Here is a 24,804-nt window from a genome sequence, read left to right on the forward strand (position 1 = left end):
AAGACTTAATTTGGAAATTATAAAATGGTAAATAAACATTTCAAATTAAAAATATTCTATTAGTGCTATTTAATGATCATTATAAATTCTCTCATTTTGGGGGGAGAAGGAGATAGAGCATCAGGAGCAATTTTTATTTAAAAGAGATACATATCATATACTGAAAGATAAGTATTCCATGAGAGCTTTGAAGGACAACTGCCTGAAATTTTAATTTATTAGAAGTACAATCCGGCATTACAGCATACACATATTTGATGATCTAGAAATGTTGTTTTAAACAATTCTAAGAAAGTGAGCTTTCTATTACATCAAGAAATAATGGCTCGTTTTCCTTGAAATTGGTCTTTTATATTGAATTCAGGTTGGGTTAATAAAAACTTTCACTTAAGAAAGAAAAATATGGATATTTATTTTGTCTGAGCAAGAAATAGGTAACATATAGTCTCTGGACGCCACAGGTACTACCTGAAGCTTCCTAACAGACTGAAAGGTAGTATCTTTTTTCATCTTGCTTTTTAATAAAAAGTATTTAATGTACTATTTGAACATGGCAAAGCTACTCACCGGTACCATATGTTGTTGAAATGGCTGATGGATATCCTCCCATCCCTTGTCCTGGTAAAGTAGGAGTTGCTACGGAAACCACTGGGGTAGCCAATGACTGAGCAGACTGGGAGTTATTTATCCTTTGATTCTTTTAAAGTAAATAAAGAGACATTATTGACAGAATTTTTTAAAAGTTAAAAATGTTAGATTTCAGTATTAGTTTTGCACATAACGAGATAACTTGGTACAAATCTCCTGAAATTAATCATTTAACATGTGTCTCTATGAACTCTGCCAACCCTATCATTTACAATCCTTCAAGAGACCAGTTGTTGCCATAGTAACCCATTACATCAGTATCTCCTAGGCAACTGAACTAGTAACAAGTACCATAAGCTTTATTATGAGTAAAAACAGACTATGTTGAAAACTGATGAAATATGTATACTGTACTTCCATTGTTTCAGTTTTTATTCAAATGCAAATTAAAAAAAAAATTAAAATCAACCATGGTGGTTTTTATGTTCAGTTCTATATACAGCAGAGCAGATGGGCACATTTCATGCTATACTCTGACCAGCAGGTGGTGCTCTGACCACTTTTTTCAGATTCTTCTAAACTTCCCTCAGAACTACATGGCAAACCAGCTAACATGTGTATTTAACTACTTACAGCAAGAAGATTAAAGATTCACATACATTTAAAGATCATGAGACTTTAATTCTTAGAAAAATAAGTATCCTCGTGGTTTAAATAACTAAGGAAATTATTTTCGTTTGAATTTTACTATAAATCAGGTCCTAAAATAAACTGAAAACATGGTCTTCACTTACAAAGGTTGAGACAGAAAAATAAATACCCTGATATTCTTTTCACCTGTGTGTGGTACTTGAAATTAATGGCCCCGAAACAGAATTAATGTTGACATATTATGGTAACTTCCGGTATCTTCCCATTTTGCTAGAGCCACTCCACCTAAAAGTCACCTTGGGTTTCTCCTTACATGTATCATTTAAGGGAAGTTCTCTTTCTACTTACCAAAAGCAGGTCGACATCCTCAGACTGAGAGCATGGGGAAGGAGTTTTATTAATTAGTGTCTGTAAATATTTATAACTGGGCAAAACCTTTTCAACAAAAGGCAAAGCATCTTCTGATAGACACAACAGTTTAAACAATTTTAAAACCCAGACTCTAAAGATAACTCCTTACAAAGACATTCTTTGTTTCACTTAATGAGCGGTTTGTCTCAAATGTGAAGACAATCTATCTAGTTTTCCGCACAGGTCAGTGTCTCAAACTTCATTATTTCAGTACCACGTTTTGAAAAAAAAAAAAAGAAAGCTTGTATTTTGAGACTCCACTCATGGAGCGCTGGAGGCGGGGGTGGGGGGGACCTGCACCTGGCCACCAGTGAGAGGCTGTACTGACCACTCACAGGATTCCTGGGAGAACATCAGTTTTAAGGAACTTGGAATAAACCTGCTGATAGAGACAGCCTGCCCTGTATGGCCCACACTGCTTGGCTATGGCCCTGTGGGAGGTTTTATTTATTAGACTCAGTCCTTTCCGAAGGGAATGTTGCATATTATGTGATTTTTTTGGGGGGGGTTGATATTCAAAATTAATCCGCACTGTGCCATAATAAACTAATCAGCTTGCAGGACTGTTTTACCGTGAAGCCTGCCACAGAGCACAGAAAGGAAAAAAAGAGAAATGTGTTTGCAGAATGGTCTAAATTTGTCTACCGAATCTTGGTTTTAAATGTTCTCACTCTTATGCAAAGCTAATTTGGAGAACACTGATGTAAGTCTCTTTGTTGTTGAATTTGGCCCCACAATCATTATCTTCATCTTAGCCTGCAGACCCAGGAGAAAGAAAAATGATGGAGTCCGGGGATGTTGCTTGTATTTCTTATTTATTTATTTCTTATTTAATTTTTTCTTACAGTGTCAACTTTTGTTGTTGTTGTAAAATATAACCTTTGTTCTCATAATGCGTAGGATTTTAAAACAATTTGCTTTTGAGAGGTAGCTATTTGCATGAAGCACATATATGGAAATATGAATTGAGGCAGAGCACAGGCACATGATGTATTAAGCATTATCACTGCAATATACCTAAGAAAAGAATGGCCAATTCACAGGGGAATGTTCATGTAGAAATTATGGAAAAGATTTTTGGTTGTCAGTACCTTGAGGACATAACTAGATCAACATTATAAAATGTGTTATGAAACTCCCTATTCTGTGAGTTTGATTCTACCATTGGTCAAATTGTATGCAACATAAGCAGAGTAATAAGCAATGATTTTTTTCTAATTATAAATTGGAGAGCTTAAAAGGAAATGGTTTCTTTGCCTCAGAACACCAGTTTTATAGTGAAGTTTATTGGATGTTGGTTTTTTTTTTGTTTTTTTTTTTTTAACATGGAAAAGGGAAATGCGAACCAGTTACCAGAAATAATGGCTAAATACAAACAGGGCTCCAGCAATAGCATTGATATGTTAATTTTCTAGGAGCACTTAAGTAATTCAAAATGTTAGACAAATACAAAAACAGCAAAACATATACAAAACATTATCAACATTTATTTAAAATGTAGTTTCGCATTACCACTGATGGCATCGTATTCTTGCTGCCTGGTGGAATAAGAACTCGGAGATCTGGTTTACGGTTATTCATCCCTAAATTCATGGGGGGAGGAGATTTTGCTTGCATATTCTTGTTCAAGTTACCAGGTGAGACCAGCAGACCTGGTGAGTTTCGGGGATTGCCATATCCGTTCCCTGTTAACACAAAACAATGAAAGCACTCAGGGAGAAATCTAGACTCAAGAATGTTTCTACAGGATACACTATATGAGATGAAAAATAAAAGTTTAACAGGGTATGACTTATAAAATAGTCTGTGGGATGACCAACTTAGCCTCCACGTGAAGGTAACCCAGTTAGGTTTTTTTTTTTTTTTTTAACATTCTCTAAAGGAAGATTAAAAATGTTTAACGAGAAGACAGCTAATCTATACCAACTTGTTCATAAATCAGCATATACTTTTTTTCCATTAAAAAAATTTGGGAAGAGACCGTCTTCGTTCAGGGTCTAAGAAAAGCACAGAATCTGCCCTGCACTTTAATTGACTAGCTTGGCAAAGGCCTGGGCTGGCGTGACTCACTCTTTCAGTTCAGTGGTTTGGGTTTTATTTTGTGTGTCTGTGTGTCCTTAAGTGAAGAGAGGGCATACCAGTAAGACTATCATTTCGAGGACATGCAGGGACAGTAGGCTCTTCCACAGTTTGCTGTTGACTTCCCCTTTTCTTTGAGTGGTTTCTCCCTCTGGTCCTCTTATGTCGGGTTTGCTCTCCTCACAAGTTCCGTGTATGACCCTGACAGCTTGCTTTCTTGTTCACACAGAATTTCAAAATGCAGGACTCCTACTTAGGAGCTGAAATGAAGGGTTGACGCTTCCAAAAGTACTGCTTCACCAAGGCACAGGGATAGTCATCTGATGTGAACACTGAAGGGGTTTTCTTAGATCTCTGATGCTCAACGCCCTACTAACAGAAACGGATATCTGAAGGATGCCATTTCTCATAATTCAAAATATACTGCTCCGTGACAGGAAGAGCTACAGAAGGTGTTGAGGCAACATTAACTGAGGCAGAATGTCATCTGTTGGCTTCATTCATGGCCTCTGATTGGGGAATAAGAGAAACCCACTACCCGACTCTACAATCCTTGCTGTAAAACTAGATGTTTGTTTTCTGAAGCACTTTAAAGGAGACAATCAAACCTCGCTGTTACGGTTGGTCATCATTATCATTATCCTAAAACACAAGTGTCTATTACTCCAGGATGAATGATACTGTGTGCTACCCCATGAGGAGGCAAGGACGTGGCCCCAGTCCTCAAAGGCCCTGCAATTCCTTTATGGTAATCCAATACGCACATGTGTGAGACGTACAAACCAAGACAAGGCAGCCTAGGGAGAGATGCCCACAGAGTAATCCAGATTAAGTGTTATTGAGTTCCCAGGAGGGAAGAGATTATCCAGTAAAGATTCACCTAAGAGGCAGGAACTGATATGGGCCTTGAAAAAAGAGAAGGGACAGTAAGACACACTGGGCTTGTGACTGGGCTGTGGGAAAGGGCTGAGGTGGGAATTTACAGAGCACGAGTCGGGGGGCACTGCGAGCAGTCTGGCTAGAAGGGAACTCCTAAAAAGAGAGGAGTGTCGAAGACCTTGGAGGGACGTGGAGATCTTGGATTCCAGCCCGACACACCTTGGTTGTAAATGGTGGCAATGCAGATCCGTGAAGGTCACAGAGCAGAAGTAGGACAAAGGCCTCTAAGTGGACAGAGAGATCTACTGGCCCTGGCGTATCCTGTAATTAGAAAGGCCTGGGAGTATGGGGCACTGATGGTGTGAGCTAGAGGTGACGAGGGACTGGGAAGGCAAAGCACAGGCGTATTTCAGGAAATATTTAGGGAAACATTTTTTGAATTAGAATACATTTGAGGCATACTGTGTAGAGCACATTTGTTCTTCATATCCCATTCATTTACCTGTCTCATTTTATGCATGAATAAACAGGCTGAATATATAACAAATAACTACAAGATTAAATCTGTCAATCGGATCATCCGTAAAATTCTCCAAGTTACTGGGGGGGGGGGATTAAAAATAAATGAACCCCTCCCCCAAACACGTGTCAAGTACACAGAAGTTGCTTAGGAAATGTTGGTTGAATTGGAATATAAATTACTTCTATAATAAAACTTCATTGAAAGAAGCTAAATCCTCTATAGCCAGCTAAATATGTCAACAGCCAAAATTTTCTTTTCCAGTTAATTTGGATAGTTTTTGGTGGCAAAAGTTATCATATGAAACAACTATATTACCTTATTTCACTAGGAGAGATACAAAGAACATGTTCACTTACAAAATTTCTTGACAAAATAGTTTATATTTAATGTGTCTTAATTGAATCATTCTTGCAAATATGTTAAGGCTCTAGTTTTAATTAAGATATTCTACTGGATAAAAAGAGACTGAGAGAATGAAGGCAAAATGTGCACTACACTTTCCTGTCAGCTGAAGTTCAGTCTGATACACTCAATACATATGTCACTTATCTGTTAAGCCTGCGTGAGATCTGGTTTAAATAAACAATTAAATGGAAAATTAGGTGGGTAATTTCAAAAGAAGGGGGGAAAAAGTCAGTTAAGCAGTGCAATGAAGCTTGAATAGATCAGAAGAAACTAAAACCCTGGCTTGGTAGATGCCAATACTGGTTTGCATGGAGGAGTTATTTTGCTAAAAGGAAGTAAAACCGCTTTGTGAAATGTGTTGTCCTGTGATATGACAAACACTGGGCCAGTGTGTGAAAATGGAAATGCTTCACAGAGGCTCTGAGAAAAGGTTTCTTTTTTGAAAATTAAAAAAAAAAATTTTTTTTCTACAGTAAACTCTGAGAAATTCCAACAAAGCCTACATCTTTCTGCCCACATTTTTAAACAATGACTTAGGGCAGCAGGAAAAAAAAAGTAAACATATATTATAGTTTTTCATCCAATAAATGCCTCAAAAATGGATTTGAAAAGCATTCTATTTTTCTCTTGGAATATTTCCTGTTATTTGGAAATTATACCATTTTAGAAGATTAGTCACATATTTTAAGGTGTTTACATTTTGAATATAAAATATTTTGAACCACGATGACACTTCTTAAATCCATATTTTTAGAGCACAAAGTTATTTTTAAGAACAAATAAATTCTGCCTTTTACCGGTGAATTTCTGCTGTTTTTAGCATATTGTGCCAGCTAGCATTTTGGAGCCGTATAATAACCATTTCTGTTTCCAGCCACCAAGTTGTTATTCTTTTGGCATAATATAGATTCAGGAATGCAAGACTGTGGATCCTAAACCAGCGATATAGAAACCTATCATTTGAAAATCAATGATGAATACATGCGTGTGGTTTACTGCTAAGAAGAGCCTGCATTTAAACTGGCTTGGAAACCACGGGCCTCCTCGCTCAGAACGCTGTGGCCTGCATTGAGGCTGTTGTCCTCCCTTAAGATAAATTCACCAAAGAGAATGGTCTCATTCAAAGTCGGGGGTCGGGGAGGTGGCAAATTACTCAAGTTAATTTCTCGGTAATGTTCTAATATTCAGATTCAACCTTTCCTCATGCCATGTTTTAAAATTACCTTCTGCCTGGACAATGGTCAATTCAGATGTGACTGTATGCAGATGTCACATTCTCCTGACCACTTTAAAAGCACAAAAATTATAAAGCGTGAGTGAATGGATTTCCTGATTATAGATTATAAGAAAATGAAGAACAGACTAACTTTAGAGTCCGTTCGTTTTATAGTTTGATTTGATTAAAAATATTGTTTCACATAAAATGAAACAAGTTAAGCATTCACAATATAATTTGTATGAAAGATAACAGAATCTACCTCGATTGGTTACACGTTTCTAAACATGCATATTAAAACTAGTGTAAATATACAAAACTTGAAATGTGGTGTTAGGAGAAAAAAATTTTTTTCTCTCCAGTTAACTTGAAAACACTTGCTGCTTTTTTTTTTATTGACTCCTATTTTAAGAAGTTGTAAATTCAAAGAACATATTCCTGGCTTAAGATGTTGTGAGGAGGACATTTTGCCTTGTCTCACAGAGCTCAATTGAGTATGTAGCTCTCTTTGAGCCCAAAGTTCTAAAACTTTCTCTTACTTGGATGTTTAGACATGAATCTTTTCTTTTTCCTCCCAGGACTTTCAGTTATAAATACAAGCATGAAAAACTAATAAGCACAAAACAGAGACTAGTCTTTATGGACCGAGGCTAATTTTTTTCATTGGCAAAATCTTTTTTTTCAGTCTCCCAAATTGTCATGTCTAACTAGCTTCATCTCCCAGCTCCCTACCCAATCAGATACCAAATCTTGTTAAATTTTCTTGAGAAACGCCTCTCTCCATCTCCACTGCCACCATCCTCGGTAAGGCTTTCATCACCATTTGACTAAGTCTTTGATCAGGGTCCCTGGTCTCCAGTTGAAAGGTTCTTCGCCAGGACTTAAGATGAGCTTCACACTGTAAGCTCCTCTAAATCTGTATGCCAACTTTTGTGCATATGTGTGATAATGAATCTGATGTACGGTCTCGAGATTTTCTCTAAAAATGTTTTTAAAGTGCTGCTTCTATCATGTTACTTTTTCCGTCCATACTTAACACTGTTGGGCCAGGGCCCTGCTTGACTCTCAGAACTACGCATAGTTTGACCCCTTCTATCTCACCTAATTTCCACTGTCCACAGCCAAGCTCGCAGTCCTCTGGATATGCCTGAGTCTTTGCTCTAGCAGTGTTTGCTCTCCCATTGAATTCAAATTCATCTTAAATGAATTTGAACTCTTTCATGAGAGTTCAGACAGCCTTTCAGACAACGCAGCCCACCTTGAATGCATTCCCTTCTACACTACTGCAATTAGAGGCAGTGATACACGCAGAAGACTAGTTCTTTAAGTGTTTCAGATGCCTGCAAAACATATACACAGACTATGCTGGAAAAATTAGGAATTATTCAGGAATGGCACTTAAAATTAAGTTACTGAGGGAATGTGACAAGAGAACTGAAAATTTAATATGTAACTTGCTAATTTCAAATATCGAGAGTGTCTCCTCTATGCACTACTTGAGAACATTTCTTATTTGAGGTAATGATTGCACACTGATGACCAAGGACACCATTGAGACAAACTGTTCATCAACCATGTAATATTGAAGTCAAGAAGTCATGCAAGTGCCCAACTACTAAATTTGTTTATAGAGAGTTAATTGAAAGCTGTGTCTTCACTTGTTGCACCTGTTAATCATTTCACAGGACATTACCTTAGCTAAACGCAAGTGGTAGACTCAAATAAAGTAGAAATTTTCCCTGATGAAAAAGGGAACTCTGAGGCCCTGCATCATTTCTTCTATACTGATGAGTGCTTATGTTTACTGCCATAGGTTGTCTATAACTCTCAACAATAATTTACTCATACAGAGCTTTCCTCCAAAAGATGGACTGCATGATATCCTAGGAAAAAACGGTGGAAGGGTCGTAAGTAAGAGTGAATAGAATTTTATTAGATGGTCCAGAGAGAGACTTTCTGGAGAGAGAGAATGCATAACAGATCTCCCAGTCACAACTGTATTGGAGAGAGATGAGCATTCCCATGAGGACACAATATTGGTGGTTTTAGAGTATGTAGCCTTGAGAAGCTGGAAAAGTAGGCTTGACTAACACAAACCTCTCAGATCATGTTAACTTTATACTTTATACTCTACACTTTAAACTTTATACTCTAGACTTTACACTAAACTTTTACTAAACTTTATACTATGGAGAAGTTAGTTTGTGAGTGGTAAATGACATCCTTAACTGTGTGACAGGGAAATAGTGTCCACGGAAGGGGTAGATTAGAGATTAGACAGCTATAGGGATGCTAGTTAGGATTCATCTGCCACAGAACACATGAGGAGTAAGGCAGCCAGGTTGGAAAGATCTGCAAGGCAGACAGGAGTCAAGGACAAAAGAGGATAAAGTAGATAAACCCAGGTTCTGGATTTAGAATTCCTTCAACCATACTGAGCCTTAGTTTTCTTAGCCCTAGGTAATGATTCCATTAGTGTGAGAGAAGCATAAAAGTAATCTGAATCAGAGACTCTCACACACTTGCCTGAGGCAGCCAGTGCCAATATGACCATGCAATAATATTAACAATATTAAATACTTTATAGAGTATTATTTACCAATAGTATCAACAACATCAAGCATATACATTGAGGACCCAGAATAGTACCAGGCACCTAGTAACTGCTATATAATTGTTTGTTATTCTACATGGACATAAAACACCTTTAATCCTTGCAATGACAACCCTCTCAGGTACTAATAGTATCCCTGTGTTACATAATGAGAACACATGACAACAGAGAGGTCCAGCAAGTTGCCCAATGTCAAACAGCTATTAACTGGTTGGTGGAGCCATGACTGAACCAGAAGTGTGTCCAGAGTCCATGCTCTGAAGCACAGCAGAGCCCTGTTCCCTGAGAATTGGTCACATTCTGGGATTTTGAAAACCCTTCTGTGTCAAATCTCACCCTATAATTACAGGAATACAAAGGAAGAGAGGAAACAAGTCAAGTCTGAGACCTGGGAGGTGAGACCTACAGGGTCTTCCTAAGCCAGAGGTGATGTGAGAACTTCAGGAACATGGTCAACTTGGCCGTCATAAATGGCATTGCTGGTTCAGAAAATGCTGAACTTATACAAAGAGGCACAGAATGGTGATGTTCCGAACCGCATTTCTGGTCTCCTGGATAAATAAATATTTACAAATAGGAAATATTGGGTTTAGCAACACTAAATGCCAGAACAACTGTTTAACTTTCAGTGTGCTATTTCAAGTGGATGATTAAATATGCTCTTAAAGGCAGATTTTGTAATATTTTAGTCAATAATCTCCCTGAAATGGAGGGTAGAGACATTTATGTACCTATTGTCAATTTAAGAGACTAGCTTCCATCAGAACCACTTAACACGATAGTGAAATGCTTAGTATTTTATAGTATCTGTTATTAGTTGTTACCTAGAAAATAATTTCTAATACATAGGTGTATCAAACTGACTTTGTTTAGTAATTTGTTAATGGTATCTTTGATTTTGTTTTTGTTTTTTTGGAATTTTGGGCAAACCGCCATAGAAAAGCATTCAGTTGAACCTCTGATATTTATTTTCTGCTTTTACTTCAGCAAAAGTTTTTGTTTATCAACCTGGGTTTTTGTTTTTTGTTTGTTTGTTTGCATTAGAACAATTTAAAAACATTTACAGCATACAGTCTCGTTAAACTAACGGTGCCACATAGATAATAATGCTCACTACAATCAATTAATTTTATATCTGAGTTTGTAAGGGTTTTAAGGTAAGTTAGTTTCCAATATCAGGACATTGTTTTATATCTCAAACATACATCTTTCTACTGTATACAATTACCTTAAATTGTATACAGTAAACTTGCTCATACAACCCACTGCTCTACTGGAAGCTATACACTTAAAATAGTTTAGTAGAAAAATATTATGACCTTCTAGACTTCAGTCTTACACTCACTGTGCCCTGAATGCCTGAAACCCTGTTAAAAGTGCTAGAAACTATGTTATTCAGCTATTGTGAATCACAATCTTTTTTTTTTTTTTTTTTGAGGGAAAAGGAGATCTTTTTCATGGGATGGCTCTAAGGCAAAAAGCAACCACAAAACATTTGGAGGTCAGAAATCTGGGAATGATGAAAATTTCAATATGCCTCCTGTGGAATAGGGGCAAAGCAAATTTTCTGATTCTTATCCTGGTAAAGACTCCTGATTACAGATTTTTAAACATAAAATAAAGTCTCCACTCTATCTGAGGGTTTCTTAGGGAAATAATATAATAATGCATAATGTTAGACTATGAAGAAACTCCTGTAAAACCTCAGTGTCTTTTGTGGTGTATTCTTAGAAAAATACTCCAAGAATACACAAAAGCCAAGACTATTCTTGGCTGTACCAGTTAGAGGGCAGTAGACATTCTAAAAAGAGCTTGCCTCTTCTGCTTGACCATGTCACCCTGATGCTGAACCAGACCTTCACGGGTTTCATATCTACCCCACTTGTCCTTGATGTCTTTTGGATGTGTATTGTTTAGTATCTTTTGTGAAATTAACAGTCTATCGGCCAACTAGATACTGAGCACTGAACATTTAGCACATACAATAGGCTCTGGATTGTGAGGCAGAAGTAAAGAAATTTTACTTCTCACTGAGTTGTTTTTCCAAAGATTGAGAGTCTGTTGTCACAAAGCAGGTCTGTTTTGGCGAACCACTCTCTCCTTTGTCCTAACAGTCATGTGGGTCAGACAATATCTTCTCAATTTTTGACAGATAAGGAAACTGAGGTTCAGGGAGCTTCTGTGACTTGTCGGTAAGTGGGACAGTTTTTATTTGAATCCAGAACACAAGCTGATTCTACTACATTATTACAAAATCCAGATGTTTCAGATTTAGAACGCATCCTTGTATTTCTCAGGATAAAAGCTCCATTTGCAAATAAGGAAGAATCTGACAACCTGATGTTTTCAATGCACAAAGGCACTCAAAATATCATTCTACTTTGACTACTGATTTATTGAAGGGATAGTTTTTAATTGCACCATAAAAATGATACTGAACCTTGCTATCTTAAAAAAATTGCACTTAACAATGAATGATAGATTTATGACTCACTTAATTGTTCACTTCTTGAGATTTTGGGGCTGTCTCTTTGCTAAAAATGAGGGGGTGTCTTCATTATTGACACAATCGCTCATTCTTTCAGTCATTTTTATAAACAAAAATATTGAGACAGTACAAATTAGAGAGAATGTGACAGAAGAGAAAGAATAATTACTTGTGGTTTTAACATTTACACAACTGCTACAAACACATCAGAAGATGATAATGTTCAAAGGGAAGTATGTTGCACTGCACTCTGATTCTGCCTTTGGTTTATTAATATATCTTATTTATTCCCACCCTTGAGGGTAGGGGCCGTGGCAGACATCTCTGCGAAGCCTACTGGTGCACTACTCACTTACTGAACATTTACTATTACTGCGAATACATTAAACTAACCTTTAGTTTTTGCTTAGGAAATCGAGAATATAGATAATTGTAATACTGACCGTGCTCACATTTATTAACAAGCACTTACTCTGGTGCGCAAACTGTGCTAGGTGCTGCCTTGCATCATTACCTCATTTGATTTTCACAACAATCCTATAAAATGGGAGTTCACAGACTTCCCAAGGGCAGTAACGTCATCCTAGGCATATTGTGTATTTTCATTGGTTATTTTATTCCTTGGAATATCTGCCTCAGGAATATTTCCCCCAATTACTGCTTGCACAAGAATTTGCTCCACCATCTTGTAGATTTCTCTGAGTTGCTTAAGGTTAAACTAACCCGGGTCCTTTTTCATGATTGTTATGAAAATTAATGTTATCATCTTTGAATATGGAAATTGACCACAGATTTAGATTTGCCATTATTACTACATTATAATAACCTATAATAGTATCACAGGTTGTTTTCTCCCTACACTACCAATACAGCATAATCAGTTCTTCGTCATAATTGGAGGTTGTAAATGGAGGGCAAGGTCAAGAAATTGTGACAGGAGGGCACAGTGTTTAGTAAACAGTTAACGAGTAAAAAATTCAGTTAAAACAATTAAAATGGAACAATAATAAATAAACACAGTGAATAGTAAAGCATCCTGTGGACACATCCATAGGTAATCAATTGAAATTGTCTGTCCAAGTTTTGGTACAATACAGTTTCCTTTAAAGTAAACTAAAGGAACGTATTTGATTTACTCTTTTAAATGAGACTGTATCATGACTATAACACTCTTTGAATTGAGAATCTAGTGAACACACTCGAATTTTAAACTTAAAATTTAAGTGACTGGCAAAAGTTTGTCTAAAAACAGCAAATTACACTCTTGGCCAACAGCCTTGAAGCCCCAGAAAGTCCCTGGTAGGTAAAAAACTGATTTCCAGAAGAGGGGCTTTTTTAACCACATCCCTTCTTCAGCATCTCCCCTCCATGGATGCACAATTTCATATCACTAATGATTTTGAAAAGAGCTTTCCTTTCTGTAGTATCCCCAAATAAAATCTTACGATGATGCCAAAAACAAGGAGAAGAAAAACCAACAGTGTGTGAGGAAAAAGAACTGTTAAAAGAAAAAAAGACAAATGCTGAGTAAAGTAGTATTTTAGGGGGAAATATTAAACCGCTTATATTAATATTACAAATGACCAAAGTTTTATTATTAGTCACACTCTCAGGTTAAATCAGTGGGATATTAGTGAAGAGACAAATTTTTACGTTGCTTTACTGAATATAATAGAAAAATGGGGATAAAAAAATATACAAATTGTGAGGACAGAAATCATGATACCCTAAGGGCTCTAAAATCTGCTAAACACTCATCTAGGGAGCTATAATTTGAAATTTTGTTTTTCTCTGCAGAAATCAAACTCCTTAAGAATTAAGTTAAACTAGGGGTGCCTGGGTGGCTCAGTTGGTTAAGCGTCCAACATCGGCTCAGATCACGATCTCACAATTTGTAGGTGCCAGCCCCACATCGGGCTCTGTGCTGACAGCTTAGACCCTACAGCCTGCTTTGGATTCTGTGTCTCCCTCTCTCTGCCCCCTGCTCTCTCTCTCTCTCTCTCTCTCAATAATAGACAAACTTTAAAAATTTTAAAACAAGGAACTAAGTTAAACTAAAGGGGTTGAAAGCAGATTTTATGATATCCTAACCTTGCCTGTAACATTCATTTGTTGTCTCTTTGACTTGCCTCTCCCACTTCAACATTGGCCCCTAAGGAATGGTGTCAAGGTACAGTTTATAATTTTCCAGGTCCTGTATATGGAAAGTGGCTACTGATTTTCTTGGCGATGGCTAAGTATCGCCTGATGTAGATTATCTAACTAGGGGACTAAGTATTTTTTTTCCCAATAATTCTAGATAACCTTGGTTTGGATTAAAAATATCGTTGTTAGTTAATTTCACAGATAATAATAAAGCAATGCTGTTGGATCTTTATGTTTTGGGTGAACTCCCAAGGTAAAACTGCAAATGAATTTAGAATTTTTATTTAGAATAATTCAAACTAACAGAATAATACTTTCAAAACAAGAATCCAACTATTAATTTGGATTTTTTTCACATGCTGCTTAACAGTATTTAAAAAAAGTAATATAAAGTTGTATTTTATACTAACAAAAGTAGTTTTGTTTGAAAGCAATTAAATGGCATCCATCTCTCTTTCTTGAATATTACAGTCTGAATCTGTGTATTGTTAGATTACAAAAATGTAAACTTGTTAAAGCCAATTCTTTTAGACTGAATTTTTAACTACTTTACTGATATTTTAAATCACTGAGTAAGAATTGCAGAGAAGTCTTTTTGGCTGATAAGAAAGTCAGCCAAGAAATTTTTGATAAGTATTCTCAAAAAACAAATACTTGCAAAACAATGGTACTGGTACAGGATAATTAAAACATTGTATGATTTTTTTCCTTTTCTGAGTTCTATTTTATAAGACGCTAAATTTTTCTTTTTCAATACTAAATGAATTACAAAGAAAGTCATGTAAGTGAAGTTCTATGATCATATAATCATAAAACATTGGGTGTAAGAAGGCGCTAAAGATATCTGTATCTTATCCCCAATATGTGTACTGAGTTCAAAGGTTCAAAGTCACAGCGTAAGATCGTGCTAGATGGAGTCTTTTCAAAGCCTGGAAGCCGGGGCTCCTTATTCACTGCTCAGTGATTCATCCACAGCAAGTACACTGTCACCATCGAGTCCCCATGTATTTAGCTGATATAAATTAAGCATTCCAGAAGTGACAACGCTTGACAACCAAATGCATAAAATAGTAAACAATTAACAATCAAAATAAGGAAACAGCTGTTAGTTTCTTTTTTATAAAATTATATCTAATTTACAATAAATGCCAATTAAAATTATTAACCAATATACATAAATCTCCTTTGCCTTATTGCCAAATAGCTATGTAAATTGTAAGATTCTAAATTTTCAAAGAGATTCCTAAAGGGTTCTCCTTTCTTTCTCTCTCTATCCCTCCCCTTCTCTCTTTCTCTCTTTCTTTTGTCTCAATCATGAATCCTTGAGCATACTGGTACTTCCTACACAATAAAAAGCAACTATGTTATCAAAGTGAAAACAAAGGGTACTAATAGGATAGTGAAAATCCAACACAAGGCATTGTTGTGCATGTACCACATCAGTCTGTACGTGCACAAGAGGCCCTGAGGCGGAGCCAACACACGATGTAGCTCACAGACTGAGTGGGAAAGATGCCATACTTTATCATCGAGTTGAGCTGAAAAAGAGAATGCTTACCTCTTATTTCTCCCAAATCTAATGATTATAAAACCTCAACCGAGCTCGATTTTAACAATCCTCAATAACCACTAAGATTAGCATGTTAAAGGTTTTAATACACAGAGATATGACAAAATATAATTTGAAAAGCAGCGTCTTCCGATTTTGGTTGTTGAGAGGAAAGGACTAAGTAGTGGATGAATAACTGAACTGAAACCTAGAAATGCCACTACTACTAATGTATTATGTAATGACCTGCTGTATACTTCCCTTATACCAAGAGTGCAAACCTATCCTGTTACTTCTTAATTACCATTTGCCTTTATCTTTGAAATTGCTTCAATTTAAGTGATAAGAGGTTAATTTTTTTAAGAGGTGATTTGTGATGGTCTGAGGTACCAACACACATTTCATTTACTGCGGCATATCATTTCTTTAGATTTCTAGCATGATAGAAAAGTGAGTAAAACTTTATTGGTCAATGTTGCTCATCCATTTAATCAAACAATTCACTATTCATTGTATAAGTATCAGAAGAATACATTATTTTTGTAAACTACAGATCAAGGGTCTATCTTTTCATATTTAAAATTAACATTATTTCTTTGAAGTATTCTTCCATTTTTTTGCATCAACATGATTACAATTTATAACCAGTAGATCATTTTTTCCTTTATTCAGCTAACAACCATTAATGGAGCATCTGCCATAGACTATGTCTTATGTGTTGTGTTGGGAATCCAAACTGAGTAAGAAAGACACAGTTTGCCCTTGAAGGCTGAGAATCCGGGGAAAGATGTGTGCCCAGGAGCACCTGGGTGGCTCAGTCTGTTAAGCGTCTGACTTTGGCTCAGGTCATGATCTGGCGGTTTGTGGGTTTGAGCCCCAGGTAAAGCTCTGTGCTGACAGCTCAGAGCTTGGAACCTGCTTCAGACTCTGTGTCTCCCTCTCTCTCTGTCCCTCCCCTACTTATGCTCTGTCTCTTTCTCTCAAAAATAAACATTAAAACAATAAGAAGAAGATGTATGCCCAGACATTGCAACTGCAATGCAATGAAGTAAGTGATGTGGTCACAGGCTGCCATGGAAGAAAAGAGATGCATAATTCCTTCCAGAAGAAAAAATTTCCTGAATGGCTGGACTGAATTCTGAGGGATGACAAGGAATGCTCAGGATCAAGAGGAAGTTGAGGGGAAGGAGCACAAGAATGCATACATGAAGGCAGGTGGCCTCCACGCTATTTGGAAAGCAGCAGCACAATGAAGTGGTTAAGAGTATGGACTCTGGAGACAGACTGCCTGGGTTCCATATTGGGCAATTATTTTGACCTCTCTGTGTCTCAGTGTCCCCATCTATAGAAAGGGTATAATATGCGTATCTGCATTAAAGAGCCATAATGAGAAAAAATGAGTTACTTTTTATAAAGCACATAGTAAGAGCAATTTAAATGTCTGCTATTATTAGAGTGCAGGGTTCTTGCTGGCCGTGGCAGAATGAAAAGTTTAAAAATGGAGATGAGGGCTAGGCCAGAGATAAGAGGCCCATGGTTAATTCTGAAAGAGATGGGAAGCCATTGCTGGATTTTAGGCACATGAATGATGAGAAAGGCTAATCAGTCATGGGGAGACTGGAGTGGGGTACAATGTGAAGCAGAGAGACAAATTAGGGGGCTCTGGAAACAGCCCTGGAATGTTGCTATGAACGTGAACCAAGGCATTGGGACAGGAATGGAGAGAAAAGAACAGACTTAGGAAATACCTTGGAGGCTGAGTTTGTAAGACTTGATTCACTGGATGATGGAATGAGAGAGAGGTATAGCTCGGGGATTGGATGGGAAAGATGGTATACTTTATCATCAAGCTGAGCTGAAAAAAGAGAATGCTTATCTTTTTGGTCTCTTGGTATTTATAAGCACACACTAAATGTTAAATTTACTTCTTTTTTGCATGGTATTTTCTCCTCTTTACAGGTTGAGATGATTTGATTTTGAATAAAAATTACAAAGCCTGAAAAGTAATTATGTACACTTGGCTTCAGAGTTTCTAACTTTATCTGAGACCTTGAATTTCAATGACAATATTCAAAATTTGGAAGATACCTTTTGGTCATTTTGCTTTAGTTTTCTTTTCTGAAAATGCAGAGACATTCTGGCTGGCCTTGCTTCCCCTGGTGTTATGTGATTCTCTGACATCAGCACAGATATATTCAGCTTTGACACATGATACTGGCGGGTTTGAGAAAGAAGGGGAAGATGGTTGAGCCTGTAGCAGGACATGACAGCTAAGCTGAAGCCTACTAAATGGCATCTGCAACAGGTGTTTGTGGAACCAGAGCTACAAAGGGCTGCTTCCTCTATTTTTGAAAATTGGGGAAATAACCTTTTCAGAAGTCTATAGTAACTGGGAAAGTTACATGCTCATGGCTATGAGATACACTCATCCAGATATAATGTTTATTATATCAGGATGGGGCAATCCTTCTTGTTTCCTTCTATTTTTGAAGCAGAAGATTCTTCTGTCCATGGCAGAGGTCCTGAAGTAGGAAGATAAATCTGCTAAGCTCGTAAGATTTTTTTAGTTCAATGACGCTATAGCCATACATGTGGCTAACTTTTACACGTACAGGATTGAGTATCTTCTCTCTCCCTGGAGGGCCATTAAACTTAGTGGGCTGTCAGAGAATTGACAATGACAGCATAATTGAACAACCAAACACTTCTTATTTTCAATAGAGAATCCTAAAGCATTTTAGCTATTAAGTAGAAACAAGAGTCTATTTCCATTAAGGCAAAGTAACCCATCCCCCCCACATATTTTTTTACTACTTCTAATAACTTTAATCACCATTATTGGCTGTTCCTATAAAAGCATCGAGATACTGGATAAAATATCATAACATCTAAACCATTTTTTAAATTTATCTTTTTCTTGGTCTTTGTGACAGCCCCAATTCTTAGTCCCCAACATTCTCTGTAACCATAGTTTTGGCAGAGGCTTGAATCCAAGAAACACTGGTCTGGCTTTGATCTGGTTTTGTAATTTCAAGGCTATAAACCTCAAAGTATTTTTCAGGGGAAAAATAAGTACTTCATTTCACTGTTCAGCAAGATAGTATATGGAGTTTATTCATTAATTTGCCTCTACTTAATTTTTAAAAGATAGATAAAATAGGAGGCTAGTGCCATTGATTCTGTTAATTCACTGTGTAGTTCTAGTACTTTTTCTTCATTACTCACTGAATTAATGCAGAGCCAATATCAGAAGCGAGAAACATTACCCCCAAGTGGATATATTTATAAAAATGTTTTTGTATGCTGATTTTCTTTATCTTCTTTCTTAAAATTAGCAGGCTAGTAAATTTGACCCTGGCAAAATATTTTAATTAGGTTGTCCATGGATATTTCAATAAGCTTGGATGTTTTTGACATTTCAAACATAACCTTGTGTCATTCATGCCTGTCTTGTACTATTTTAAATGTACAGCATGTTACAGCTGCAGGAATTACCATGGTTACTTGTTATGCCAATAGTGAGCTGCAGTGAGCATTAAAAACTACTGTGCTGTCTTATCTCTGCACTGAAAATGACATCAATCTCAATAATCACAATAGTATGAATTAATATGGAACTGTGGAGAAGTGTGACTGGCCATAGTGGAAGAAGTTTTTAAGAGTATAATATATTTAAAGAGCTTTTTTTGGGGTACACTGTATTCCTATTCTCTAGGAGCTCATTTTAATGCCAAAATTGGCTTTATTTTATTAACGATATTGTTGAATGGTTATAATCTCACTCTCCCCTTTTACAAACGTATTCTCCTTTAGAAGTAAACGTACAGGAGTTTGGTATTTCTTTGGGTGGAGAGAGATTCACATTAAACGTGAAATGATCAACACAGAATTCAATTGGCAAGGCTTGCTGAAGGTACTTCTGCATCCAGAGATGGCATTCAGGATTAAATTGGTTTGATCAGAGCTTTCAATTCTGATTATGTTGACTAGCTGAAGTTTGATTAAGAAAAGTTCTGGTTAACAGTATTCTTCTAAGTTACTATCCATCCCCTCCTGCTTCATAAAAATGCTTTAGAAATTCTTGGGGCCATTTTTCCATGCATCTCACAGATCTCTCTACTTTGTTCAAAAGACTTACTTCCTGCAAATCACCCAGTAAAGGAACCCTGAACAATGACACTTGCTGTAATACAGAAGTCTACTCACCTGCACTGGTGCCCGCACCGGATGTGAGGTCTCCACCCATCAGACCACCTATGGATTAAAGGGGAAGATCAAAAGGAGAAAAGGCTAAAGGCCCACAAAACAACACACTTTACTTTTAGCAACCACAGTATTTTGGCTCTCCCAAGAGTCCTAAATTTGTAAAATAAGGTGGAAGGCTGACATTTGTTTTATTATGACATGCTGTGCTCAAACATTAAACCTACATTCAATCACTGACATTTTGCAGAATCTTTCTTTCTAACAAAGGTTACATTTTAAAAATCCAGTGTTTAAATGGTCTCTGAAATTTTATTTTTGGATGTTTTACTGAAAGTAAAAAAAAAAAGAGTAAGGTTTACTATATATTTAAATAACCATATATTTGATGTTTAATTCTTTGTAAATATATTTTCTATAATTAGTTTTGTAAAATGCTAATTGTCCAGAATTTTGGTCATTTCATGAACCTACCCACAGTGAATGACCTCATTTACTGCCTGAATTTTCCTTACTGACACCATAAAACAGGTTTCATTGGCTAAAAAGTTAGAAAGGTATGCTTATTCACTGCTAACTTAAAAAAGTACATTAGCATTTGGCAGTGTTAAAATATAAGAGCTGGGAAGTTTCAGTAAGATATTGAAAATAATAATTACTGTTAGTTTTTAAGGAACAAGATTTAGCCAAAAGAACAGAGTATCAACTAGGTTATTTTCTAATGGATTCTAAGAGATACTCCATAATTATTTGTTGGTTCTTTTTTTGGAATTTGAAGAAAATGTTCATTATGTTTTAAGAAATGTTTATTATTTCCAAACAAATAATATTTTGGAAATAAAGTATGAAATTTCAAAAAAAAAATGAGCATGAGTTTATCAAATAGGAAATTCAACTGCATTTGAGTATGACGTGAAAGGAATAACATACAGTTATTGAAAATTCTTATGAAAAACTTCAATCATAGTCAAAAGTAGAGAGAATGGCATAATGAAGTCCTTTATACATATCTCTCAGACTCAAGATTTAGCAAGATTTTATTATTTGCTATTTTGGTTATATTTTCTATATAAGGTTTCTGTACTAAGTAGTAATACATGTTTAGTTTTAATTATAAGGCAGATATGGAAGTTTTCTCAAGGAAAAAGTCTTCTGTGAATAAACTGCTTTTAATAGAGTTATGTGTGCTTGAGACATATTAAACTTCTCCTACAGAGTGCTTTTTAAAAAATAACATGTAATGTATAATGGTTTGCTATGTATGATTTAGAAATACAATTATTTTTGGTGCTTCTTTTGGAAATGTGAAGGAATTGTTTGGTTGTATTTAATATGCATCTAATTAGTTCCAACTGTGAGGCTGGCAAATCAGGAAGACTTTCTTCCCTTCAAGAAGGTTCTTTAAATCCAGTGGGGAAACAGACACATATTCAATATAGCACATCATAGTGTGTTTTGCTTGATCTGAGTATGAAGAATGGTTGAACTTTTTCTGAGCACTGATTTCTTTTCTCTGGAACACTGTGAATTGCACAACAGTAGGGATTTCTTAGAAGCATTGAGACGAATTTGTGGCAGGTGTATATGTTCTTACGATGGGCTCTTAATTTCATTTCTTTTTATTTTTATTTCACACTTCTTAGAAGTTACGCTATTTTATCACATTTCTTTTCCATTTTAAATGCTTTGTGGTATAAGTTTCTGTATAAGTAATAAAAATTGATCAAAATAATAAATAACTAAATGGCACAAATGTTATCAGAGGACAGAGGGGAAGATTTCACAGAATGGGGTGATATCTGGCTAAGAGGAAAAGGGAAAATGGCATTTTAGGTGGGAGAAGAGCAGAAGCAAAAGACGGGAGACAGGACATTCTACTTTCTGTTTGAGAAAGCATGTGGTTAAAATATAGCCACATGAGAGGATGGTGATAGATAGTCTGAACAGATAAACAGCAGATTATGAAAGATCTCACAAGACAGGCTAACGAGGTTAAAGACCTAAAATAGGACTATTAAGCAACGAAGGAACATAACAAATGGAAAACTGAAAAAGTCAACATCTTGCCTAGAGTGGCTCCTTCTACTGATTTGCTAACATTGTGTCCTCATGAGGACCTACCTGTGTTACCTGCACTTGGAGGTCGATGTGTTACACCAGGAGACATACTATTTCTCTGCAGAGAAGGGTGGGCCAGTGGCAAAAGGTTGGGATTTCCCAGTGAGCTGACGGGGTTGCTGTATACCAAACTGTTGTGGCTGGACACTGGGATGGAGACTGGCATCTCAAAGTTGGGAGGTGGAACAGCCTGTAGGAGCAGAAAAAAAAATATGTGTAAAAGGAAAGAAGAGAAACAGAAGCCCTCAAGGACAGGCAGCCTTTACTTTTCCTAGAAAAATTTTAAATTCCAAGCTGCTTGGTGTCTAGAAGACCATTAAGAAGAGCTCTCAACATGTTCAGATCATAAATTGATTTCTTTAATGGGCTTAGAACTCTTTCTTTGCAACTATTAGAAAACGTTTCACTTTTGTTTAAAACAAAGCCCCATTTCATTAGACTCCATTGTCTTTGAATTCCATTCTATTAAGTAATAATTGTTCATTTGTGATGTCTGAATCTGGTGCCAGAAATGACTGCAAGATCAAAGGTACATGATGTGATGACTTCACAGAGAAAAAGGAGGATTAAAATGCAAACCAGAGTCTTCAGTTTAATTGCTTATTGAAGCATATTTATGCAGAAGTTTAATGATATAAAATCATCTCCAGGCATGTGAATAGCACATATACTTTAATTATTATTTTTAAAAGTCTGTCTTTTGATAGTAACTCTAAAGATAATAGACATTTTAAGATCCAGAATTCAACAGAGCATGTATCATTCAATGATCCATATTTTAAAATGATAGTTCATAATGTATGTTACACTTCACATTTTGGGATATACTGACACTGACAAATGGAAAGACCTCTATCTCAAGTGAGAAAGTGAGCAAATATTTAGGGACCTGAAGTTGTGTGGATACCTAATTAGAGTAATCAGGTCCTAATTATTGATATTTTGGTATTATTTTAGCAATTTAAGCAAAATCTTGCTTATTTTTCTGCTTGTACTAGATAATCATACTTACAACTCCCTACATCCTTTTTTCTAAAAGAAAAATTAACATTATAAATGAAAACACTGTTTGAATATATTGCCAGAGGACTCATGGTGTCAGAGCATACAGCATTCTTACTAAAAAATGGATTTATGTGCGTGTTTATGTGTGTATCTAATATATATATTAGAGACAGGATTTATATAGAACATTCCCTCAGTATTCTCAAATAAGCCACTGTGTCAGTTTAAAAGCACATGTGCATGTGACTGAAAGGTTTTTATTTTTATTTATTTTTTTACCTTTTTTTTCAGTAATCTTAAAATCAACTTTCTTTTACTGGTTCATTGGCTGGCCTGCATCATATGGCATACTCTGCAGAAGCTGTTTATCCTGATGGTGAATTCACTACTACTTTCTATTTATGCTGATGTTCTCTTATACTTTATTTGTCCTATTTTCTTTTTTTCCATGATCTGGACATGTCGATATTGACAGAAGCAAATGTTTCATAACTCTTTTACATGTCTTTGATTCCTCACTATTTTAGAGGAAAATAAAAATGTTCACATGCTTTATTAAAACAGTCATTCTTTATTAAGACACTATCTTTTTAAAAATTTTTTTTTTCAACGTTTATTTATTTTTGGGACAGAGAGAGACAGAGCATGAATAGGGGAGGGGCAGAGAGAGAGGGAGACACAGAATCGGAAACAGGCTCCAGGCTCTGAGCCATCAGCCCAGAGCCTGATGCGGGGCTCGAACTCCCTGACCGCGAGATCGTGACCTGGCTGAAGTCGGACGCTTAACCGACTGCGCCACCCAGGCGCCCCAAGACACTATCTTAAAGAGAGTAACAAAAATACTTTTGGATAAACATTGTCATATAATGAAATATAAACATTTGATAACACATCAAAGAATGAATATATCCCCAAATTTCTAGAGCCTTTTAAACAACAAAAAGTATTGGTGTATGCTGTAAAATATATGTCTGACAATGAATGAAATACTGTATTCCTATAGTCAAAGGCCACATAGGAATTACTTAGAATACCTAAGGAAACAAAGATAAGTACTGTGCTAGGTCTTCTCCATTTGCCCCTCCAGAAGCACTCTCCACCCTCTTCACTGCTGTGGGCCCAGGAGGCTGACTCTCCAGCCTGCATCTGCCTGGCTCTTCTCGCCCTCTGGCTTCAGCTGGACCAGTGGAGGGACCAGCAGAAGTGCGGAGAATAGGAGAGCAATCATGGTGTTTTTCTACTGTAGCTCCCTCCCTGCTGAGCCATGGGTGGACTAGTGAAGGTCATGCCTCTTTTTGGGTGCCATCTTCATAGACTTAGGTGTTGCTCTGTGTGCTCTGGTTTCTTTTCTTTCCTCTTTCTCCTTCAGGCCTAGATGTGCTAACAGCTTCCAGGTTGTAAGCCCTAATATACTTCACTATTCCTTTGGGTTTCACGGAACGCTACCTATCGACAAATAATCCTTTTACTAAACTCCCTTCAATTACCACCTTTCCCACCAGAGCCATAATAGTGACTCTCTAGATCTAGAATAGTGGTACTCTTCAGGGGTGGACTATCTCCTTAGGGAGCACTTTGGAAATCTTTGAGACAATTTCTGGGTGTCACAATGATTGGGGGGTGTGGCTGGTATTTTCTGGGTAGGTAGGCAGATATGCTGTATACCCTATTATATGTGGGACAGTTCAACACAACATCTCTTACCCCATTCAACTTTCCAAAGCCCCTCTGCACATTCATGTGTGAAAAAAACCCATTTCCAATGATGTGAGTCAGAAGTAACTTTTTTCTACGAACACAAGGTATTTCTATACATTGAAACACAGATTTTATTATACTCTGAAATTTCCAGAAATGCAATTACTGTGTGCATTGAGGGAATATTTAACTTTGTTTTGTAAAGAACTTCATTAAGAATTGTTTACCATCT

The 24,804-nt window shown here is 36.5% G+C and overlaps 1 protein-coding gene across 31 annotated transcripts in view; it reads right to left on the bottom strand.

Annotated features, from left to right (window-relative positions):
- MEF2C (myocyte enhancer factor 2C) overlaps positions 1-24,804 on the bottom strand; it is a 173,117-nt gene that overhangs the window by 10,682 nt on the left and 137,631 nt on the right. For 17 of the 31 annotated variants that reach the window (XM_043593273.1, XM_043593272.1, XM_043593270.1 and 14 more), the window contains 5 exons: positions 21,873-22,059; positions 19,755-19,802; positions 3,163-3,335; positions 1,588-1,611; positions 568-697 (listed from right to left, as the gene is read on the bottom strand). In XM_043593273.1, coding sequence (XP_043449208.1) covers positions 568-697; positions 1,588-1,611; positions 3,163-3,335; positions 19,755-19,802; positions 21,873-22,059 — 562 coding nt within the window. The remainder of the gene's footprint in view (positions 1-567; positions 698-1,587; positions 1,612-3,162; positions 3,336-19,754; positions 19,803-21,872; positions 22,060-24,804) is intronic. The other 14 variants (XM_043593334.1, XM_043593315.1, XM_043593345.1 and 11 more) reach the window with 3 other exon arrangements.

This window comes from Prionailurus bengalensis, chromosome A1 (genome assembly GCF_016509475.1).
Source record: "Prionailurus bengalensis isolate Pbe53 chromosome A1, Fcat_Pben_1.1_paternal_pri, whole genome shotgun sequence".
NCBI lineage: Eukaryota > Metazoa > Chordata > Mammalia > Carnivora > Felidae > Prionailurus > Prionailurus bengalensis.